Source organism: Delphinapterus leucas, chromosome 4 (assembly GCF_059928025.1).
Source record: "Delphinapterus leucas isolate spDelLeu-1000000601 "Yukka" chromosome 4, BTC_Dleu_Yukka2, whole genome shotgun sequence".
NCBI classification, from domain to species: domain Eukaryota; kingdom Metazoa; phylum Chordata; class Mammalia; order Artiodactyla; family Monodontidae; genus Delphinapterus; species Delphinapterus leucas.
The window spans coordinates 34837608-34857622 of NC_143132.1; the positions used below are offsets into that span (position 1 = coordinate 34837608).

The following is a 20015-nucleotide window of genomic DNA, read 5'->3' on the forward strand; positions in this document are numbered from 1 at the left end:
TAAAGAGCACAGTAAAATCTATGAAAAATATCATGATCCACAATAATAAAATGGAAGATGCTCCAACTCTTTTATGGATCTCTCAACTGGAGAATAAAAATATGACAGAAGTCTCACAATGTTTAGATTTTGAAAAAAAACATAGATTCAGAGACCACAGATGTTATGGTTACTAAAAACTGTGGTTCTGATTATTATATGAAAATAAGATTTAGTATTGTTCAAAAAAAAAACTAGAGACAGAATGCTACCCATTTCCTGCAGTGATTATTAAAAATATGAATATAAAATACTGTACCTGGGAGCTTCCTATTGAAAACAATGTTTACAAAACTGACTTTATAAGTTAAATCAAATCTTTAAAAATGCATTGCATCTTTTGGAAAAAAATAAGAATATAATCTAGTTTCTAAATTAAGAAAGAGAAAATTAATCAATGGACTAAAAAGCTCAAAGCAAAAGAAATATTTGTGCTGTATTATGACCAAAGAAAATACACGAATGACAAAAGGGGAGACATCAGCATCGAATCCAAGAAATGAATTCAACTTGATAAAGCAATGGTATCACTCTCTGGACAAGTATATTGTAAAAAGAATGCAAAACTGCTCTAGGTTAAATACATAAACATATACATTTAAATATAAAATGCAAGCAAGCAAAAACAGTTGAAAACATGGCAACTATTTATTCAGGATTCTATTTACCATGTTTATTTTATCTACTCTCTGTGTAATTACATTTAAAAATAGATGGTTTGTTTCTATTAATCAGCATGTGGCCAAATCACCAAGTTTCCACACATTTAAAATAAAGTTTGATTGAGCTGATTAACTACAGTTCTCCCAACTTCAACATAAGTCAATATATCGCAGAGGATAAAATAGAAGGTAAACTTCACAGTTTGATTATTGTTTCAGTCATTTATGACATCGAACAAGATACTTAATCTAGCCAACATCCACTTTCTTCAGCTAAAACTGGGAATAATGATAGTATCTATACCTCACAGGACTGTTAAGCAAGGGTTAAAATAGAACAAGCTGTTAAGCAAATAAAACGCTTAAAATAGTACCTTTAATATACTGAACACTCAAAATAATAATTTTTTAATTCAAACTGAAATGCTCTAAAAATTTAAACTCATAAAAGAACAATAGTATCCCTGGAAGACTATTCATAGTCATGAAAAATACTGCAAATAAAAACATCTCTCTTGATAATGTTTTCTTATTTATACCTTAAGCAAGTAACAGATCATTTATTTTGCAACAAGCATTAAGGAGCTGGTATTTTGTAGACTCAGACCTTACTAACATGAAGAGATGCATAATCTTGGGCAAGCTATAACTTCCTTAAAATTTAATTTTCTGAACTAAAACAAGAATATTGGACAAGGATGATCTAGAAGTTTCCTTCTTGCTTGCAAACTCAAGGATGCTCATTATGAAAACAACATTGTGTGTATGGGTACATACATTTACACATATGTACAAATAGAGACACAGAGAGAACAGGATAACAGAGAATAATTTAAAAAACAGCATACGTTAAGTTCTGAGGCTATGTGAAAATTGATGTTCAATCATAATGTTATTTCAACAAGGAAGGAACTTCTAAGCCATTTTGAAGAAGGAAATGGATTTGGAAAGGCAGAATACAGAAAATGGGACATTCTAGGAAGTGAATGGAATAAAGTAGATATCCAGAGGTGGAAAAAACAAATTCAAGGAGAGTAACAAAACCCGATTCTGGAGGATTACATGAATCTCCAAATAAAAAACAGGCACACTGAAGAGAAGAAAGTTTAAAACAACAACAATTATTCGATTAATAAAGAAAATAGAAACGCCACACTGAGGAGTTTAGGATTAACAGCTAAAAAAGTGCCAAGTACAAGATAAAAATAATAATGATCTACATCATTAGATCATTTTCATCCTTTAAACGTATCTTCATGAAGTCATTAGTTGTGACATATAAAATATATATGTATATATATATTGAACAAGTAAACTGAGGAACCAAGAGAGAAAATCAGTGAACTAATTACTAATGGTTAAACTATAACCCAAAACACCTGACCCTTGGCCCAATGCTATTTCTGAGGCCAGTGAATTCCAAATTCACCCACCAAATCATCAGGAGCTGTTTAAAAGCACAGAGCCCTATTTCTGTGATGGCGATACAAAGCTATCTTTGAAAACTACTGTCTTGTGTGGTGGAAATGCCACAGGAGTAATTTAGACAAAAGGCAACACAGGTCTGAGCTACCAATGAAAATAATAATATTCAAGAAATCCTACAGAGGTAGACTCAGCTAAATTTCTCAACTGAATGTGAAGGTAATAGAAAGACAAAAGTAAAATTTCTCAACTGAATGTGAATGTAATAGAGACAAAAGTAAAAAACTATAAATTTACAGGAGACCAGAGGATGGCAGATGCTTTGAGAGTGGTAAATAAGCTGGAAGTTTACACTGGCTTGCAAATGAGAAAATGAGCTTTGATTCCTCATATTAAATGTCAGTTGTACACTCGGATCTTGTCAGATTTTGAGATTCACACATATAACTGAAAGATATATGTATTTCTTTGCAGTATGTTCAGAGATTTTTTTATGTTAAAATTAAACAACTTAAAAACTACATATGATATCTGAGTGTATATATATGAATATATTTTATGTTTATATGAAGGTCTACCTTCCCTCATCCCCCAAGCCCAAGCCCACAAGAACACAGGCACTGTTGAAATGCAGAGCTAAAAGTTAAACTATATTGATTTCATCATTTATTTTTCTAGGAAAATAAAAATCTTATTTTAAACTATTTAGGCCAGTAAAACTACCAATGTCCTTAATTTCAAATATTTGTTACCTTCAAAGTTTAGTGTAATTTAAATTATTATCCTTCAAGTAAGTCTAGTAGAAGCTCTCTCTTCATAAATAAGGAAGGATCATTTATAAACAATATAAAACACTTAGTCTAAGAAAAGCAAATATTTGCTTGGTAGTATACAATTTATGAATGTGAATTACCCTGTAATAAGGCTAAAACATATTAAGGGTATGGATCCTTTTGCAAAGGAATCTCTCTTTCAGAATACATTCCCATTACCCATTAGCCTAAGAAATCTGTTTTATCTGTATATTACTTATAAATTATGATAAATTAAAATATGTTTTAGGAAAATTTCAGTGTAGTGTGTTTGAGCAATTACATGAAACACAAAATAAGTGTACTAAGTGGTAAGTCTATATATGGTTGACAAACTTCAAGAGTTATAAGCAGAAACAGCCAAATTTGTTCCTGTGACTTGCTGGAGTTCACTGAAAAGACTATGGGAATTGTGTTCACCAAAATATGAAAGACTCACTTGGTTAACGGATGGACAAAAACGTGTAAAATATGAGAACAGTATCTAAGTTCATTCCGGTGCTCACAGTTTAATATGTTTCCTATGATATATGTTTTTCACATTGATTAGATCTTATTGATTATTCACAGATAGTCCTTGTATTTGATTAGTCTCAAAACAACTAGCTTTTCTTATTTCCAACAGTTCCTTTCTTCATTAAGGATTCTCTATCCATCTTCACTGTGGTAGTTTCATTTTGGCTGACAATCTCCTTGATCTCTCTCATAACATTTCATTAAGATTTCTTTTAATGTTGTACAGAGATTTTATACATAGTTCCAAGATTCTTAAAATGTAAACTTTGAGTTAAGAAAATGAATGTTCAAAAGCACATAAAATTCTTTACATAAATAAGTGCTGGGCAAAGCACACACTTTCTATAAACACTCTAGTGAATTTTCAGACATTGGTGGAGTAATCCCATGAACACACCAGCTGAATCTCAGGAAACAGAGCATTTTGTAGAGAGGGAGATAATGCTGATTTACAGACTCATCAGATACTGGCTTATTATGCAAATTTATAAAATATTTGGCCTGTGCTCACGAAGTCTACAAAGATGTGAGAATTAAAGGCTAAATAAACATGGCCTTTGCACATATGCATGGAAAAGAAAATAGTTGAGATTACAGAGCATTAACTAAGTACCAGGCATTGTTGTGAGTGCTTTTACCCTCCCATCAATTCTAGGGGTTAAGTATGATTATTATTCCCAGTTTAGAAGAAGCTACTGAGGTAAGAGAATGATTAGCCAAAGTTCACACCATTAGCAGGTGTTGGAAACAGCAAGTGAACACAGGTAGTCTGGTTGGAGTCCATGCTTGTATTTATTATGCTATTATCACCAGTCAAGGGAACATAGAGATACATATCCTCTGAAATATAAGTAGTATCGGCACCAACATAATGTCAAAGCCATCTAATAGGCAGAGTGCACAGAAGTAACGTTACGTGGTATCAAGTACATATTAGATATTCAAGTGAGACATGGTACTGCACTGAATAGTGTTATTGGGTGGTACACTCAAAGGAGGTTTGTTCTATCAGATGTATTATGAGAGAACAAAAATTTAAATAACGAAATATGTACTGTGAGAGAATAAAAACAATCATTATATTTCTTATTTATTGTAAATATGAAAAATCAGAAAGTTGAAATCTATTTGAGTACTCTTTCTTTGAAATTTTTTGAAATGTATTAGATTTTTTTTTTTTTAATACAGACTGGGGGATAGTCAAAAGGCTCAGCTATGTAACTTACTCAAAGCCATAAATGGCATATAATGAACTTATACATTCCAAAGTCTTTTTTATCCAACTCACTATACAAAATAATTTTTCATGACACCCAGCTAACAAGTTAGTAGATGGACTCTAAAATTTGTAAACATTTACAATAGCCAAGACATGGAAGCAACCTAAATGTCCATTGACAGAGGAGTATGTAAAGAAGATGTGGTACATATATACAATAGAATATTACTTAGCCATAAAAAAGAATGAAATAATGCCATCTGCAGCAACATGGATGGACCTAGAGATTGTCATACTGAGTGAAGTAAGTCAGACAAAGAGAGATATCGCATGATAACACTTATACGCAGATCTAAAAAGAAATGATACAAATGAACGTATTTACAAAACAGAAACAGACTCACAGACTTAGAGAATGAACTTGTGGTTACCAGTGGTGGGGGCTGTGGGGAAGGGTGGAGGGAAGGGATAGTTAGGGAGTGGGGATCGACATGTACTCACTGCTATATTTAAAAAGTATAACAAACAAGAACTTACCGTATAGCACAGGGAACTCTGCTCAATGTTATGTGGTAGCCTGGATGGGAGGGGAGTCTGGGGGAGAATGGATACATGTATATGTATGGTTGAGTCGCTTTGCTGTGCACCTGAAACTATCACAACATTGTTAATTGGCTATACTCCAATATAAAATAAAAAGTTAAAAAAAATTAAAAATAAAATTAGTAAACATTGGCATGGTTATTCCAACTTCATCTCCAATGCTTTGCATCTAAGAAAATTGCTGTAGCAGGACTCCTAGAACTGACTTAATATAAAGTGACTACATGAATTCATATATCCTAATCTTGTATTGGGGTAGAAGGGCTGAGAAAGGTCTCCACGACTTATTTCTCTGCTCAGCAAAGTAAAATATAAAGTCTTGTTCAAGTACCCCTTTATTGCACCTGGCCCATATTCTTCCTTGTTAGAATTAAAACAGCTGTATACAACTAGTCAAAATAAAACAAACATGTTCTTGCAAGGGACTTCCTCAAGATCTACAAATTAAAACAAAACAAAACAAAACAAGGAAAGAAAAGAAAAAGAAACAAGATTTGAGGACACAGTTTTGTTTTTTAAAGCATTATCAACTAATGGACGTACTAAGCAGTAACAGAGTCCTCTGAACTGTTCTCAAATTATAGTCCCTGAACCAGCAACACTGGCATCATCTGGGAACTTGTGAAAATTCAAAATTTCAAACTCATCCCAGACCTACTGGATCAGACACTCTGGGGTGTGTCTTTTAACAAGGCTGGCAGGTGTTTCTGATGCGAGCTAAAGTTTGAGAACCAGTGCTTCGGGATACTGCTACACAGAGTTTTTTGGACATGCAAGTCCAAAAACATGGGGAATGAAGGGTTTATGAATAAAGGCAAAATCTACAGTATGATCACCACAGTGGATGGCTGTGGATCACGCAACTTAGTGAAACTGAGTTGGGAGAAGGGTAAGATCCCTAGAGCAGAGGAGGTAAAGGAACAGAGAGGCCAAAACCAGCATGCTGACGGGTCTCCTACGAGGATATGAAAATTACCAAAAGTATTTTTGTTTAAAATATTCTCTCAAGGATATAACTGAAACATTTTAAGGTGCTTCTGTCCTCCGCATATTTAATAATTTTATCCTAAAATATCTTTTAGAAAAGATAGATTTTGAGAATATAATTATTTTAATAAGATTCCATTTACTAATGGTTGCACTTAAAATGTTTAACCAACTTACTAGTTTTAAAAAGCAGTCTTCTTTCTAAAGCTCTTCTAATACTGTGTAAAATATCTTGAAAATCACTTTCATTAATTATTACAACTTTACACATAAATGCTGGCTCACACCCTTTCCTTCTTATCTGATGTTCCTACAGAACATTTTTTTAAAAAGAGTGAAGATTTAAGTATGCGTATTCAAAAATGCTCGCCACCAACACAAAAAATAAATGATTAGAGCCAATACTAATTTAGCATTTTTAAGAAGGGAAGGGAAATCATTCTTCTTGAACCCTAATTTAAATTTAGGTATCTCAACAGTACCCATCCAGCTGTCCTATGAATTGTCCGTCACAGAGGTGGTTGGTTTACATTCTCAATTGTGCTATTCAAGAAAACCAGGTTAGAGCCTAGTTGCTGTCAGTTGCTGATTCTGCTCAGTATGCTTTTACATCTCACACTGCTATATTTACATGCAGTGTTTTCATTAAAATCCTACTCTTATTTTGTGCAGAAATTGTTGTCAAACTAAAAATAGCATTAAAAGTGGGACTGGCACTTCATGATAATTTGGTCATCCTTCCAAAAATGGCAAAATTTTAAGCCTCACATAATATCTAATAAAATCCAGATTGCTTTAGGATTTTACTTTCATTTTATTTGTTTAATGTTGGTGTTTGCAATGATCTAAAAGCATACCATTATGATTGCACTCTATGAATAATACTAGTTATATCCTTGAGTGTATATTATTATCAGCTATATCCTCCAAATTTTCTTTCTTTTATTATTAAGAACACCACACTTTTTGTGTTATAATGAATTAAATCATAAAAGTTTTAAAACAATGTGTTTCTATAGCATAACAAATTTAAAAAAGGATACATTACTTACAGTTGTTCTGAGAAGTATAAAAAAAATGAGTTTCTAGCACAAGGTTAATTCTTCCTTAAAAAGTTGCTTTTAAATGGCTATAGCAGTAAATGCTAATTGTATTCCAAAATCAACCCTCTATTTTCCTTTAAATAAGACAGAACCTGCTGAATTTTAGCTGGACAAATGGCCCCAAAGCTAAAGCCACATTTCTCAACATTCCTTGCAGCTAGGATAGCCAATGTAACAAAGATCTGGCCAAAAGGATGTATATATAAATGATGTGTTCACATCCTTAAAAGAGAATGCCTTGACCTTGTTTTCCTCTTTCTGCAAGAAACACAGAGAGATGGTGAGTGTTGTTTATCATATAGATAACATACTTGGAGATAGAAGACCAATGGGATGTAAGGAACCTGGTCTGAACATACACATGTAGCAGAAGCAGCCTGTCCACAAAGCACCTACTGACTTAGACTTTTACTTCAAAGAGAAACAATCATCTATCTTTATTCAAACACTGTTATTTTGGTCCTTAACAAAATAAAATATATATACATGTATACAATAAAATATACACGTGTGCATGTGTGTACAAATGTGTTTGTGTATACTTAAATATATATATTACGTATAGCATATGTTCTATTGAATATTCCTAAAAATTAAACAATGTCAAATTCGTTTCTGTGTGCTCCCAAATGCATTACTGTATTTGCTACTTGCTCATAGGAAAACATGTATTCTAAAAAAACATATTAGGATTTGCAAAGGTTTATCATTTTAACCAAAGGCTATGCTTGGTGGTGTTTTTAAACAGTTATCAAGAAATCACAGGAGCTGTAATTAAACTAATATATTATAGCAACATAACATAATGTTAAGAACACAACCTCTATAGCCAGATTTCCTGGGTTTGAATCCCAGCTCTGCCAGATATCAGCTAGCTATGTGACTTTGAGCAAATTATGTCATCTCTCTGTGCCTCAGTTCCTCATCTGAAAAAAGTGGGGATGATTGATAATAGGACTTTCCCAATAGGGCTGTTACGAGGGCTAAATAAATTAATATTTGTAATATTTAAAATAGTAACTGGTGCATAGTAAGGGCTATCCGATAAAGGAAAGAAAGAAAGGAAGCCTTTTACAAGGAACAAACCAGATTATATTTATAGCCTAGTTTAGGCTATAACTTCTGGATAGTCAATCACTGCATATTTTAAATTATGAAATTATTTTATGTACTGCATTTTTAAAAGAAGGTAAACAGAGAAAAAACATAGGAGAAAAGAAAGAAATCAACAGGTTTGTGGGGTTTTTTTCCCTTGTACTTGTCTCTGAAGGTGACCTCTTTGGGAAACGTATGTTATTTGTTCTCTGAGCTGTGTATGATTAGTTTCTTCATCATACACAGACAAATTAGGAAGGCTGCTGTGGTGCCCAGAAATCATCCGTTAAACAAAGTCAAAATTAATGATAAAATTGAGTTCCCTTTGTGTTTGATTTTCATCTATCTGTACTCAATTATAAACGAGCTATTAAAGAAAGCTATCCATTAGCTCTTAATTCATAATGACTCCGGAAAGCAATCCCTATACTGCCATTGATATCTCACCAACAATCTCCTATTCTCTGCAGGGCTTTAGATGAAAATGAAAAGGGAAAACAAAACTACATAATCCAAGCAGCTCCTAATCCTGAGCCCTACCATGGAAAACTAGGAAATCAGGCTTAATATATGCAAGGTGTAATAAGTTTTCATCTACATATGTGAAAGAGACATTTGAACTATTTTTTCTTTCACCATAATCTATTGTGCCTTAAATAAAACAGTCATAACAGCAACAGTGCATCCCAGATTTCTATTTCATTGTGTCAAAAGCAAATATTCTTCAAAGTTAGAGAAAGCTTTCCATGAGGAAAAAGTCTAAAACAGAGATGATATGTGCTTTATGCAGAGAGAAGTAACATCTAGTTATTTATTTGGGGTAAGAGTGACATCATCCCATAAGTGGACTTTTCTCTCTTCATAGTACTCATCTAAACGCCTAAACACTCTGACCTCTGGCACATCCCATAGTAAATCCATTCTGTAGCCTCCTAACTAACTGGTTCTGAACTATATAAGGAAAAAGAATTAGGCATTGTCCATTTATTCATAGGTGATTTAAAGAAATATTAAAACAGATTTGAATCCTGATTTGAAATAATTCCCTGTCCTTATTCACAGATTTATGTACATTTAATTTATATTCTTCTTACTTCCAAAAAAAGAAAAAAAGACTACTCACAATTTTAAAATATAATATACTTAAAAATAAAATGAGAAGAAAAAATCAGCAGTTACAATGAAAGTGGTCAGAAGGAGAGAAGGGCTGGAGGGCAAGGAGACAAGATCATGGTCTAGGACTGGAGCTGGATGGTTATTGCAAGTGTACAATTCACTTAAGTTTTAAGTCTTCTGACAGACAACAGAAAGAGGTGGGGGGGAACCATAAGATGAAAATAAGCATTTCAATTCTTCAGGAGAAAGGCATACTTTTTTTCTAATATTAAGTTCTCTAAACAGTGACTCACAAGAATCTTTGTTTTAAAAGTAACATAGAAAATGCTAAAGACTCATTAAAACAAACTGTGATTTCCAGACCAATATTTGCTTACTTCAGTTATTTTGTTTGCTTGTCTTTAACCCTGGTATCAACAGCATTCCTCCTATAAACAGCAATTCTACAGGCTGAAGATGCCTAAACTTATAGAAAATTTAAAATTACTGAAACACACTTTATAAATTTCTTTCATTTTCTGTATAACGTGCCTATGCAAAAATATTTCCAACAGTAGCAAGTGTACTTACCTAATGATTCCTAACCCTTTCATCCATGCAGTCAATAAACATTTATTGAATAGCTTCTATGAATCAGATATTACTAGGTTCCAGAGACACAAAGATGACCAAGACACTGACCCTGTCCTCAAAAAGTTCACACTCTAAAAGTACATATCATCACAGTGAGTATAGTGGAAACAGGCTCTAGAGAGGCTTATGGCAGAAGGGATATTTGGTAAGTAGAAAGTGGCATTCGGGATTATGAAAAACTTCACCAAAAATAAATGGCATATAAACTCTATATCAAAGACTAGGAGTTTGTCAGCTTACTAAAATAGGGGAAAGCCATTCCACATAAAAGGGATGCTGTCTTTGCATTTGCTGAGAGATGACCAGAACAGCATTTAAGCAACAGCAAGTAATTCAGTATGGACAGTATACCTTATTGTTATGGACTGAATGTTTGTGTCCCCTGCAAAATTTATATGTTGAAACCCAACCCCCCCCAGTGTAATAGTACTAGGAGGTAGGGCCTTTGGGAGGTAATTAGCATCAGAATGAGATCAAGAGGGTGGAGCTCACAGGAATGGAATTAGTGCCATTATTAAAGTCACTAGAGAGTTTGCTTCCTCTCTCTGCTCTCCACCATGTGAAGAGACATTACCAATGAGAAGCTGGAAGTCAGAAAAGAGCCCTCACTAGAATTCTACCAGGCTGGCACTCTGACCTCATACTTCCAGCCTCCAGAACTGGGAGAAATACATTTCTGTTGTTCATAAGGCGCCTAGGCTATGGTACTTTATTATAGCAGCCCAAACAGGCTAAGACAAGGATAAAGACAAAGCTGGAGAGGAACCCAATGGCCAGGGCATGGAGGGCTTTGTATGGTAAGCTAAGGAGTATGGAATTCAGCCTAGAGGTCATTGTTGTTCAATTCTTTTAAAACAAAGAAATCATTATTTAGACATAAACATACATGGGAGCCCAACTATAAAACAGAAAATGAATCTCCTTATTTCAGGTGAGTGCTGGAGAATCTGAAAACTGACCTGGTCAGCTTCTTGTCACACAGTTTGAAAACCTTGTCTATAACCAAATCAGGTGTGGGGAGAGTTTATCACAAAGGTTTATAGTCAGAAGGATAACATGAGAAGATTTCAAATTTTAGAATGATGACTATGGCTCTAATATGAAAATGGATGGGGGAAAAATGAGAACCAAGGAGAAGATGATTTATGAGGGTAAGACCATTTCAAGAAAAGAGTAATGAATGAAATCCTGTATTAGGACAGCGAATAGTGAAATTTTTAGAACATGAAGGATAAAGAGGAAATCCAAGTGACTACCAGGAGAAAGGGCTGATTACATACAAAGGAATAAAAATCAAATTATCAGGATTTTATCAGCAACACTGGATATAAAACAAAACCAGAAATATAAAATCCTAGACAAATCCATAAGATCTCAAGTCATCACTAAAAGAATTTCTACAGGATGTGCCATAAGAAAAGAAAGTATTAACAAGTAAGCTGCAAAGCAATGATTTATGACAAGTTTGAGTTGGCAGGTGGTACGCAGCAAAAGAATGTATTTTACCCATGACATAACTAGAAATGATCACTCAGGAACTGCAGAAGATTCAGATCCTATCACAGGCCATGACACAGTAGAAATCATCTATAAATTTATATGAAATACTAATGTGAATATGTGGTTCAAATGATTCATAATGGTAAATGAGATTTATATTGCTTCATTCATAGGTCTTAAATTTAAATTATCATCATCCAGCTACTTGGACCATTTTACTTTATTTTTTATTAAATCAGAGTAGGAGAGGATAGAAAACAATGAATTGGAAGTGAGGATATAGAAAGAGAAGATGTACATGATAGTAAAGTTCTTCTTTCTAGGAATCTTTATGACATAAAAGAAAAAGAAAGAACATTCAGGATCCATTAACAGTGACTAATTTTTGTTCATTGATAATAAGATTACTTCAGCATTTTTATATGCTCTAGAAGAGAGAGAATGAACATTTCTGAGGAAAAAAAAATGAGATCATTAAGGGTCAAAAAACACCACAGGTTAAAGAATAAATTGTTCATTTTTTTAAATTATTGAGGTTTTTCTTAAAGTAAGAAATGTAGGATTTAAGAAAAAGCAAAAAATAATCTCTGTCAAAATTTAGCAATTGTAGGACCCTGCACGCTCTTAGAGTAAAATTTCCTAAAATAGATTCATTATTCCATTTAGTCTCCTTACACATGTGACATCTTCATAAGTCAATACAAGTCAAACTGACCACTGTCTCTCATATAGAGTTGGTTAATTCCTGTATAATCTTGCTTAACTTTATTTTCTTTTATTCTCTAATAGACCCCCGACAACCTATTCATTAATCTAATCCATTAACTCCTTCAAGACCAAGCTTAAAATGCATCTCTTTCCATAATCATTCCCTAACTAACTATTCAACCTGTGACCTTTATTCTTTTCCATCTTTCCAGTTTCCTAAGAATCTATCTCTAATCCTTGTCCTCTCTCCCTGTCATCTTCTTTCTTGGGTCCCCTCTTAGCCCCATTAATATTTAACCAAAAATGAAAGGAACTAACAAATATAAAAAAGAAACAACCACATATTCTATTTACTTATTCTTACTTTCCTGTTATAAACCTCTCAAAAATAAATAAGCTTCTTCCTCTACTCCCTTACCAGCCACAGAATGCTCAAGTGACTCATTTGTTTATGGTGAGTTTTCTCCAAGTGGGCAATAAATTCAAAGTGCAGGCATTTTGTTTTTTATTTCTTCACATACATCCAGGGAAAACAGTGCAATATGTCGAGTGCAGAAAATATAAAAGTAAATATGTGCTAACTAAGATATTAAGAAAAAAATAGTAAAATCTGATAAATTAATGTGGAGCATGCTCAAAATAGAAGGAAACACTCACACTTTCTACCTCACCGACCCTCTAGGCAAACAGAGTTATGCTAAATATTGGTAAAAAGACTGCTTTGGAAATCTACAGATTTATTTTGTGTTTCCTGCCAACATTCTAGAGAGCTTCAGAAAAAAACAAAAGAAAAATGAATCAATTAAAAAGCCTTTATTCTCATCTACAGAGGAAGACTATTTCCTAGTACGTTATTTAGGTTCATTAACATTCATGGTGTATTTTGCAAACACAGAATTATAAGCTCTGTGGTAAAGGAAAGTGCATCTAATTCGACTTACACATTCTCCCACAATTAGATGTTTCAGGGTCTTAAAGGTTGATTAAGTTGAACCAGGTAACAAGTGAAGTGAGTAAAGGATTTTCTGTGGGTCATAGAGAAGAAAATCTTTATCACATATAATAATATGTAAAGACACCACAAGCTAGAAATAATCAGTCTGACCAAAATTCTATAATCATGGCATACAATAAGAATGTAATACTCAAATGAGGCCCCAGAATTATAAAATATTCTTCTATCTGGAAGATGTATTTTTTTCTTCTTTCTTTTAAATACGGGGGTTTAAGAAGTATAATCAAAATAACAAACCTACCAAACTTCTGTTAAAATAAATAACAGCAAAGGAATACAAAAAGTATTAACAGAGAAAGACAGAAAAGGAGGCAACAAGAGAACAGAAATTTCAACAAATTTTTGTAAGTTAGAAAGTAGTTGGAGTGGTAAGGAACTAAGTAGACGGGAAAAAATTAAAATCTGCTGTTGCAGAGGAAGAACCTGAAGAGAGGTGGTCAGTTTGCTTCACAGAAGCCCTAGGAAACTCAGCATCTGGAGGCTTCTAGTACTATGGCAGAAGGTAAGATGCAGTGTTAAACAAGGGCACTGTAGGCTCTTCAGCAGAGCCTTTCCCTAACCCATACAGATAAACGTGTATTCCTCCAAAATGCCACCTCTCACCCCTCAAATGGGAGATCAGAGGTTCACTCTCTGAAAAACACTGAACTAGGAAGGCTCCAAGTTCAGAGACAATGAGCATAGCAAATGGCAGGTGTGAATCATATGGTTAAAAATAGGGGGATTCAGTCTTACTGAAAGTTGGGACCCTTATCTACTTTCCCTGTCCTTATGCAAGGATGCCAGTAGCCACATAAAACTTCCTCCACTCCGTACCCTTTACACCCATCCCTTGTAAGAGACTGCAAGATTCACCTCTGTAAAAACTAAATGACCCCAGAGAAAAACTTTCACTTCTTTCCATCAATATAAAGGCTATCTCACTTTCTGACTACCCAACAGTGAAGATCACCAGGAACAAAGCACACCAAAAACAGAATTTTCAATTGTCTTTTCCTAACTCATTCTAAAATGATATTATCATGGATCACCAGGCATTTCAAGACAGCCTAAAACACAAAAGACAAGGGACTAAAAAACAAACAAAAACACACAGGAAAAGAAAATCTGAAAGAAACAGTGAGGGGGTGGGGGAACAAGAAGAAAACTTGGAGAAAAAATAAAACATCTATAATAATTCAAAAAGATAGAACTATCTTTGAATATTTAACAATGACAGAATCTACACAAAAGGTAGACAACACAGGCATTTTATTAGAAATGTTTTTAATGTGATTACTAAAATAATACAGTTGGAAGATAACTTCTCAAAATGGAACAGAAAGTCAAAATGATGGGGAACTTGACAAAAAGATAAGAAAATCTAGGAGATTCAATATCCAAATACTAGAATATCCTAAAACAGTTAACAGAAAATGTGGAGAGAAGGAAATAGATGAAGAAATGACATAAGAAAATAGTCCAGAAATAAAGGATGAAGTGCTTATGAGATTAACCTTTTAAGCAAATATGCAGATACTAATTTTTCAACATGCCACATCCCTGCCCAGTGGCATCCTTCTGCCTAGCAATCTCATTCTAGCCCTCAATAACTAGTTTCACTTTATTTAATCAATCTGATCTCTTATTCTCTAAAACGCAAACTCTTTCCACAAACTTTCTATCTCCCTTCTATTCTCAGGGAAGGTCACTTCAATACTCAGCACACTGAAAAATGGAGACAATAGTCCCCACACAAAAAAGCAAAAGCAATTATGGTATAAAATAATTAGTTAGACCTGAGACAAGGCTCAAGTTCTACTTCCTCTGTATCACTTTTTTTTTTCGTTTTTCTCTCTATGAACCCTTAGCTTGACCAGCAGTGTAGCACAATGGTTAGGACCATGGACTTTGCTATTAGACAAGCCTGAATTCAAGTCCAGGCAATACCATCTACTTAACCTCTCTAAATGTCAGTGTACTCATCTATGAAATGAATATATAATAACAGTATTTTATCTCACAGTGTTACCGTGAGGATTAAATTAAATATGAATGTAAAATAATCTCTAATTTCTTTCATGTGTCTCATCTGAGAAAACTGCAAATGTAGGTATTAAGTTCCATGACCCTTTTCTACCAATCAATTGTATAACATCTAAATATAATTCAGAAAGCAATATGATCTGCTCTGAACCAAACTGTGCCCCCCACCAAGTTCATATGTTGAAGCCCTAACCCCACTGTGATGGTAGTTGGAGACAGGACATTTGGGAGATAATTAGGTTTAAATGAGGTCATGAACATGGGGCCTGTTGATAAGATTAGTGCCATGTGAGTGCCATCTGTAAGCGAGGAAAAGAACTCACTGGAACTCAACCATGCTGGCTGATCTCAGACTTCCAGCCTCCAGAACTGTGAGAAATTAAATTTCTGTCGTTTAAGCCACCCACAGTACGGTATTTTGTTATTGTAGCTCTAGATGATTAATACATGATCCTTCAAAAAGGCTAAAAGTCTGGTATCAAAAAACCTTTATCCTAGTCCATTTTGTTGCTGATGTGGCAAGGAAAAGTTAAAGTACATAAACATCCTAAACACTTAAAAGAAGACAATTTTAATTGCCATTGCTAGTCATATGGATATTAATAGGAATGGTTTTTTAAAAAAAGAAGAAAATGGAAATCAGAAGAAAAGAAAGGAATTCTTCAGTTTGCCCCCAACCCACCTTTCAAGGTCACTTTCCCCGACCTCTCACTTTTCCTGACGTGGGGTCTTTCACTGACCTCCTCACCTTATTACTTTACTTTTTAAATATTTTGTTTAGTTAAACTCACTTAAAAACATGGAAAGGAGACATTTACGTGACCATATAAGCAATGGGCTATCTTCTTCCAAAGTGTTCAATTGAAAAGACCAGGTATTTTGCAAAGAAAATAAAGCTATTATTTCAATGGTAGGTAATATTCTTTTTTGAGAATGGTTACCAGATAATTCGTAAGAGAAACATCCACAAGTGAGTTATAAAGGTCAATCCCTTGTGGGATGAAATAAGTTTTCAAGTTCAATTTAAGACAAGATTTTTAATTATCAAGGTAGACTACCTAGGGACAATTTCAGATTGAAAGGCCAAAAACCTTAAGTTAGTTGATTTTTAATAGAGAATTTAATCCCAGCCCCCCCAAAGAAAATCTGATAATTCATTTCCCATAAGTGAAAAACTAATTATATCACCATATTGACATTATAATAGCATCTAAATGTTTCCTCAAAATTTGAAACATCTAAACACTATGAGTGATACTTTGGGCCTAAATTTCCAGTAAATTTATCCTCACTGGAATCTTTAGAGAATAATGAAGAAAGATTACACAACAGTTGATTGATATTTTTTGAATGTTTACTGTTATAGATTTTTTTTTAAGTAAAAAGGTAAAAGATGCTTTAAAAATTTTTTTTTATTATTTCATTTCATCCAGGTCAAATGAATTTATGAAAAAAGCATAGTATAGTACATAGCATAGTGTTGAAAGCACCTTAGTCCATTTGGGTTGCTATAACAAAATATCAGGGACTGAGTGGCTTACAAACAACAGAAGTTGATTTCTCACAGTTCTGGAAGGTGGAAGTTCAAGATCAGCGGCCAGCATGGTCTGGTGTGGGCTCTTCTCCAGGATGCAGAGTTCTTGTTGTATCTTCATGTGGTGAAAGGGGCTAGGGATCTCTCTGGAGTTTCTTTTTTAAGGCCACTAATCCTATTTGAAGGGCTATGCGCTCATGATTTATGCACCTCTCAAAGCCCTATGTACTAGTACCATCACATCAGGAATTAGTATCTCAACATATGATTTGGGGGGAGGACACAAACATTCAGACCATAGGAGAAAATATAAAAGTTTTAGAGTTGGATGGGAGAGGAAAATGCCTATAATTATTAACTGTATGTTAATAAGCATTCATTCCTAGTAATCATTTTTTCCCAATGTATAAAAACAACACATGAAAATTAATTCATTCACTGTATATAACAAAACAGAAAGAGACTCGTGGATATAGAGAACAAACTAGTGGTTACCAGTAGGGAGAGGATAGGAGGGAGGGGGAAAATAGAAGTATGGGATTAAGAGATACAAAATACTACTTATAAAATAGATAAGCGACAAGGATATATTGCATAGCACAAGGAAATATAGCCATTGTTTTGTAATAAACTTAAATGGAATATAATCTATAAAAATGCTGAATCACTATGTTGTACACCTGAAACTAATATAATATTGTAAATCAACTATACTTCAATTTTAAAAACTGTAAAACATTAATTAATTCACCCGCCATTTAATGCAAAGTGTAGGTAATTGGAGCCCATAAAATTTTCTAATTTAAGAAGACAAAAAAATTTCTGCAGCACTTTAAAAAACTGGAAATTTCAATTCTTAAAAACAAAATATAACAAAACAAATGTCCAAAAGACCTAAAGCAACAATGAAATCAGTACTATAATAGTAGCCTTGCTTCACAGTTTCCTAAAATCAGGACTTACAGACCATAGAAAAATCAAGCTCTATGGTTTATTCCTTCAAAGATTGGGCCTAAAAATGGCTTTAACATTCAATAAACATTTTTTGAGTGCCTACGCTGTGCCAGGCACTCTTCTAAGAATTGAAAACATACAGTATTAGCAAACAGAACAGCAAAGGCCCCTGCTCTCGTGAAGCTTATACTGACTTGGAAAAGGTATTATATATATTAAATTTAAATCCCTCTTATTGTATACTGTAGCTACTTTTTCTCCTTTTCACTTCAGATTTAGGAGAACCTTGGCTGCTATCCCATATAAAAATGTCTCTTTATTCCAGACAATATGCTCTTCTGGTAACTATATTATGTGTGGCAATATTTCAGTATTGTCAGGTACACTTATAATTTCATTATTTGTAAAAAACTGCAAAACAAACATACAACACATTTTTTATTTTAAATATACTTTAAGTAGCTCTGGTTAATATTGTTAAATAATAAATGCCAATAAAAATATAATTCAGTTACAGAATCTATCATGAAAAATGCTATGAATGCTATCACACGTCCAAGGAAGGGAAAGAGATACAAGGGACATGGAAATATTATATAATTATATGAGCATGGGCTAAAATCAAGTAAATGTTAAAGGATTTAGATTGCCTTTTATGTAATCAAATCTGTGACAGGTAATCCAGACTTTAGGACCCATCCTTCAAGCCTCCCTTGAGGAGACAGAAGAGGGCAGCTGTGTTGGCTCTGCACACCCTAAATGCAGAGCTGCATGGTCAGCCAAAGCAGAGGGGAAGTAGAGGACAGGCAGGCCCCTAGGCTAATCCAAGGAGAACAGGAGAAGCAACAGCCCTGATATCAAAGAGCAGAAAAAGATCAAGAAAATCGTATCCCCAAAAGGCATGGGTCTCCAACACAGCCTCCCACATTTATGTGGCTCATCACAAAGTCAATTGCATCAAGTCTGTCTCTACAGGTAAAAATTCTCTGCCCGGCTGACTTGAAGACAGGTTTCATTTTTTTTTTTAATCAAACTTTCTGTTTTCCAGACTAAACTTTTGCAGTTATTCAGTGATCCTTCTATAAGGTTTCCAAAGTTGATAATAATACAACTAGTAAGTTCAGTACCTTACCAACCAAACAATTCCAGTCTAACACATTTCAATTTGTGATGACTTCTCTTAAATTTTCCTCTATTTAAAAATTTACACTGTTTCTCCCATAATTATCATGCATCAGTTTACATTTTAATAGTTTAAATCAAACTTTTCAAACAGGGCAAAAAGAAAATAGTAAGTTCAAATGAAAACAGGAGGGAGGAAAGTACCTTTAATTTGGATCCATGAGGTACTAGGACAGATCTATTCTGCTTTGGTGGGATATACAGCTCCCATTTTCCAAAATCCAGTTTTTTATATGGGTATGCAAATGGATTCCAATCATCTGAAAAAATAAAGATGATCAATTAACAATAGCATTATAGGACTAATACTCAATAAATTTCAATCAAAGTATAATACACTGCCTACTTATACAGAATCAAATTGCCTAAAAAACATTGTTTTCTAAGGTACTAAACAAAATACTCTACTAGTCATTTAGAAAAAGCAGGTTATGCTTAACTTATTTTTTAAAAAACATATTTGAAAGTTTGCCTTTTGCAAACTTTAAAGATTACAAACACATTTTCCATTGTACTTTCAACTCTATTACTTCTATCAATAAATAGAATGATGGGTCCTTTTTTAAGAAACACCATCAACAAAGGGAGATAATATGAAAAAAATAGAAACGCATTCTAGGCAACTAGATAAAATACATGTTATGGTAGAAAAAACGTGGTGAAAAACTATTAAAATCATATTACCCAAATCCACAAGTATGTGACAGAACTGAGTTAAAATCTAAAGAAACACCTCAAGCAAGAAAGGTAGAAGGTTATAAAGTACAAGAGGCAAAGGAGAGGTGGACTGCAGATGCTGAAAGAAAGCCAAAAGGGACACATAGAAATTTAACATGTAATAGAGGTGGCATTAAAAATCAGTGAGTAGGGCTTCCCTGGTGGCACAG

At 33.8% G+C, this 20015-nt stretch overlaps 1 protein-coding gene across 7 annotated transcripts in view; it reads right to left on the reverse strand.

Moving 5' to 3' along the window:
• The window catches only part of GBE1 (1,4-alpha-glucan branching enzyme 1), a 297233-nt gene that overhangs the window by 166903 nt on the left and 110315 nt on the right, over window positions 1-20015 (reverse strand). For 6 of the 7 annotated variants that reach the window (XM_089910389.1, XM_089910390.1, XM_089910391.1 and 3 more), the window contains exons 3-4: window positions 19273-19388; window positions 5211-5267 (exon numbers count right to left, since the gene is read on the reverse strand). In XM_089910389.1, coding sequence (XP_089766515.1) covers window positions 5211-5267; window positions 19273-19388 — 173 coding nt within the window. The remainder of the gene's footprint in view (window positions 1-5210; window positions 5268-19272; window positions 19389-20015) is intronic. The other variant, XM_089910393.1, reaches the window with a different exon arrangement.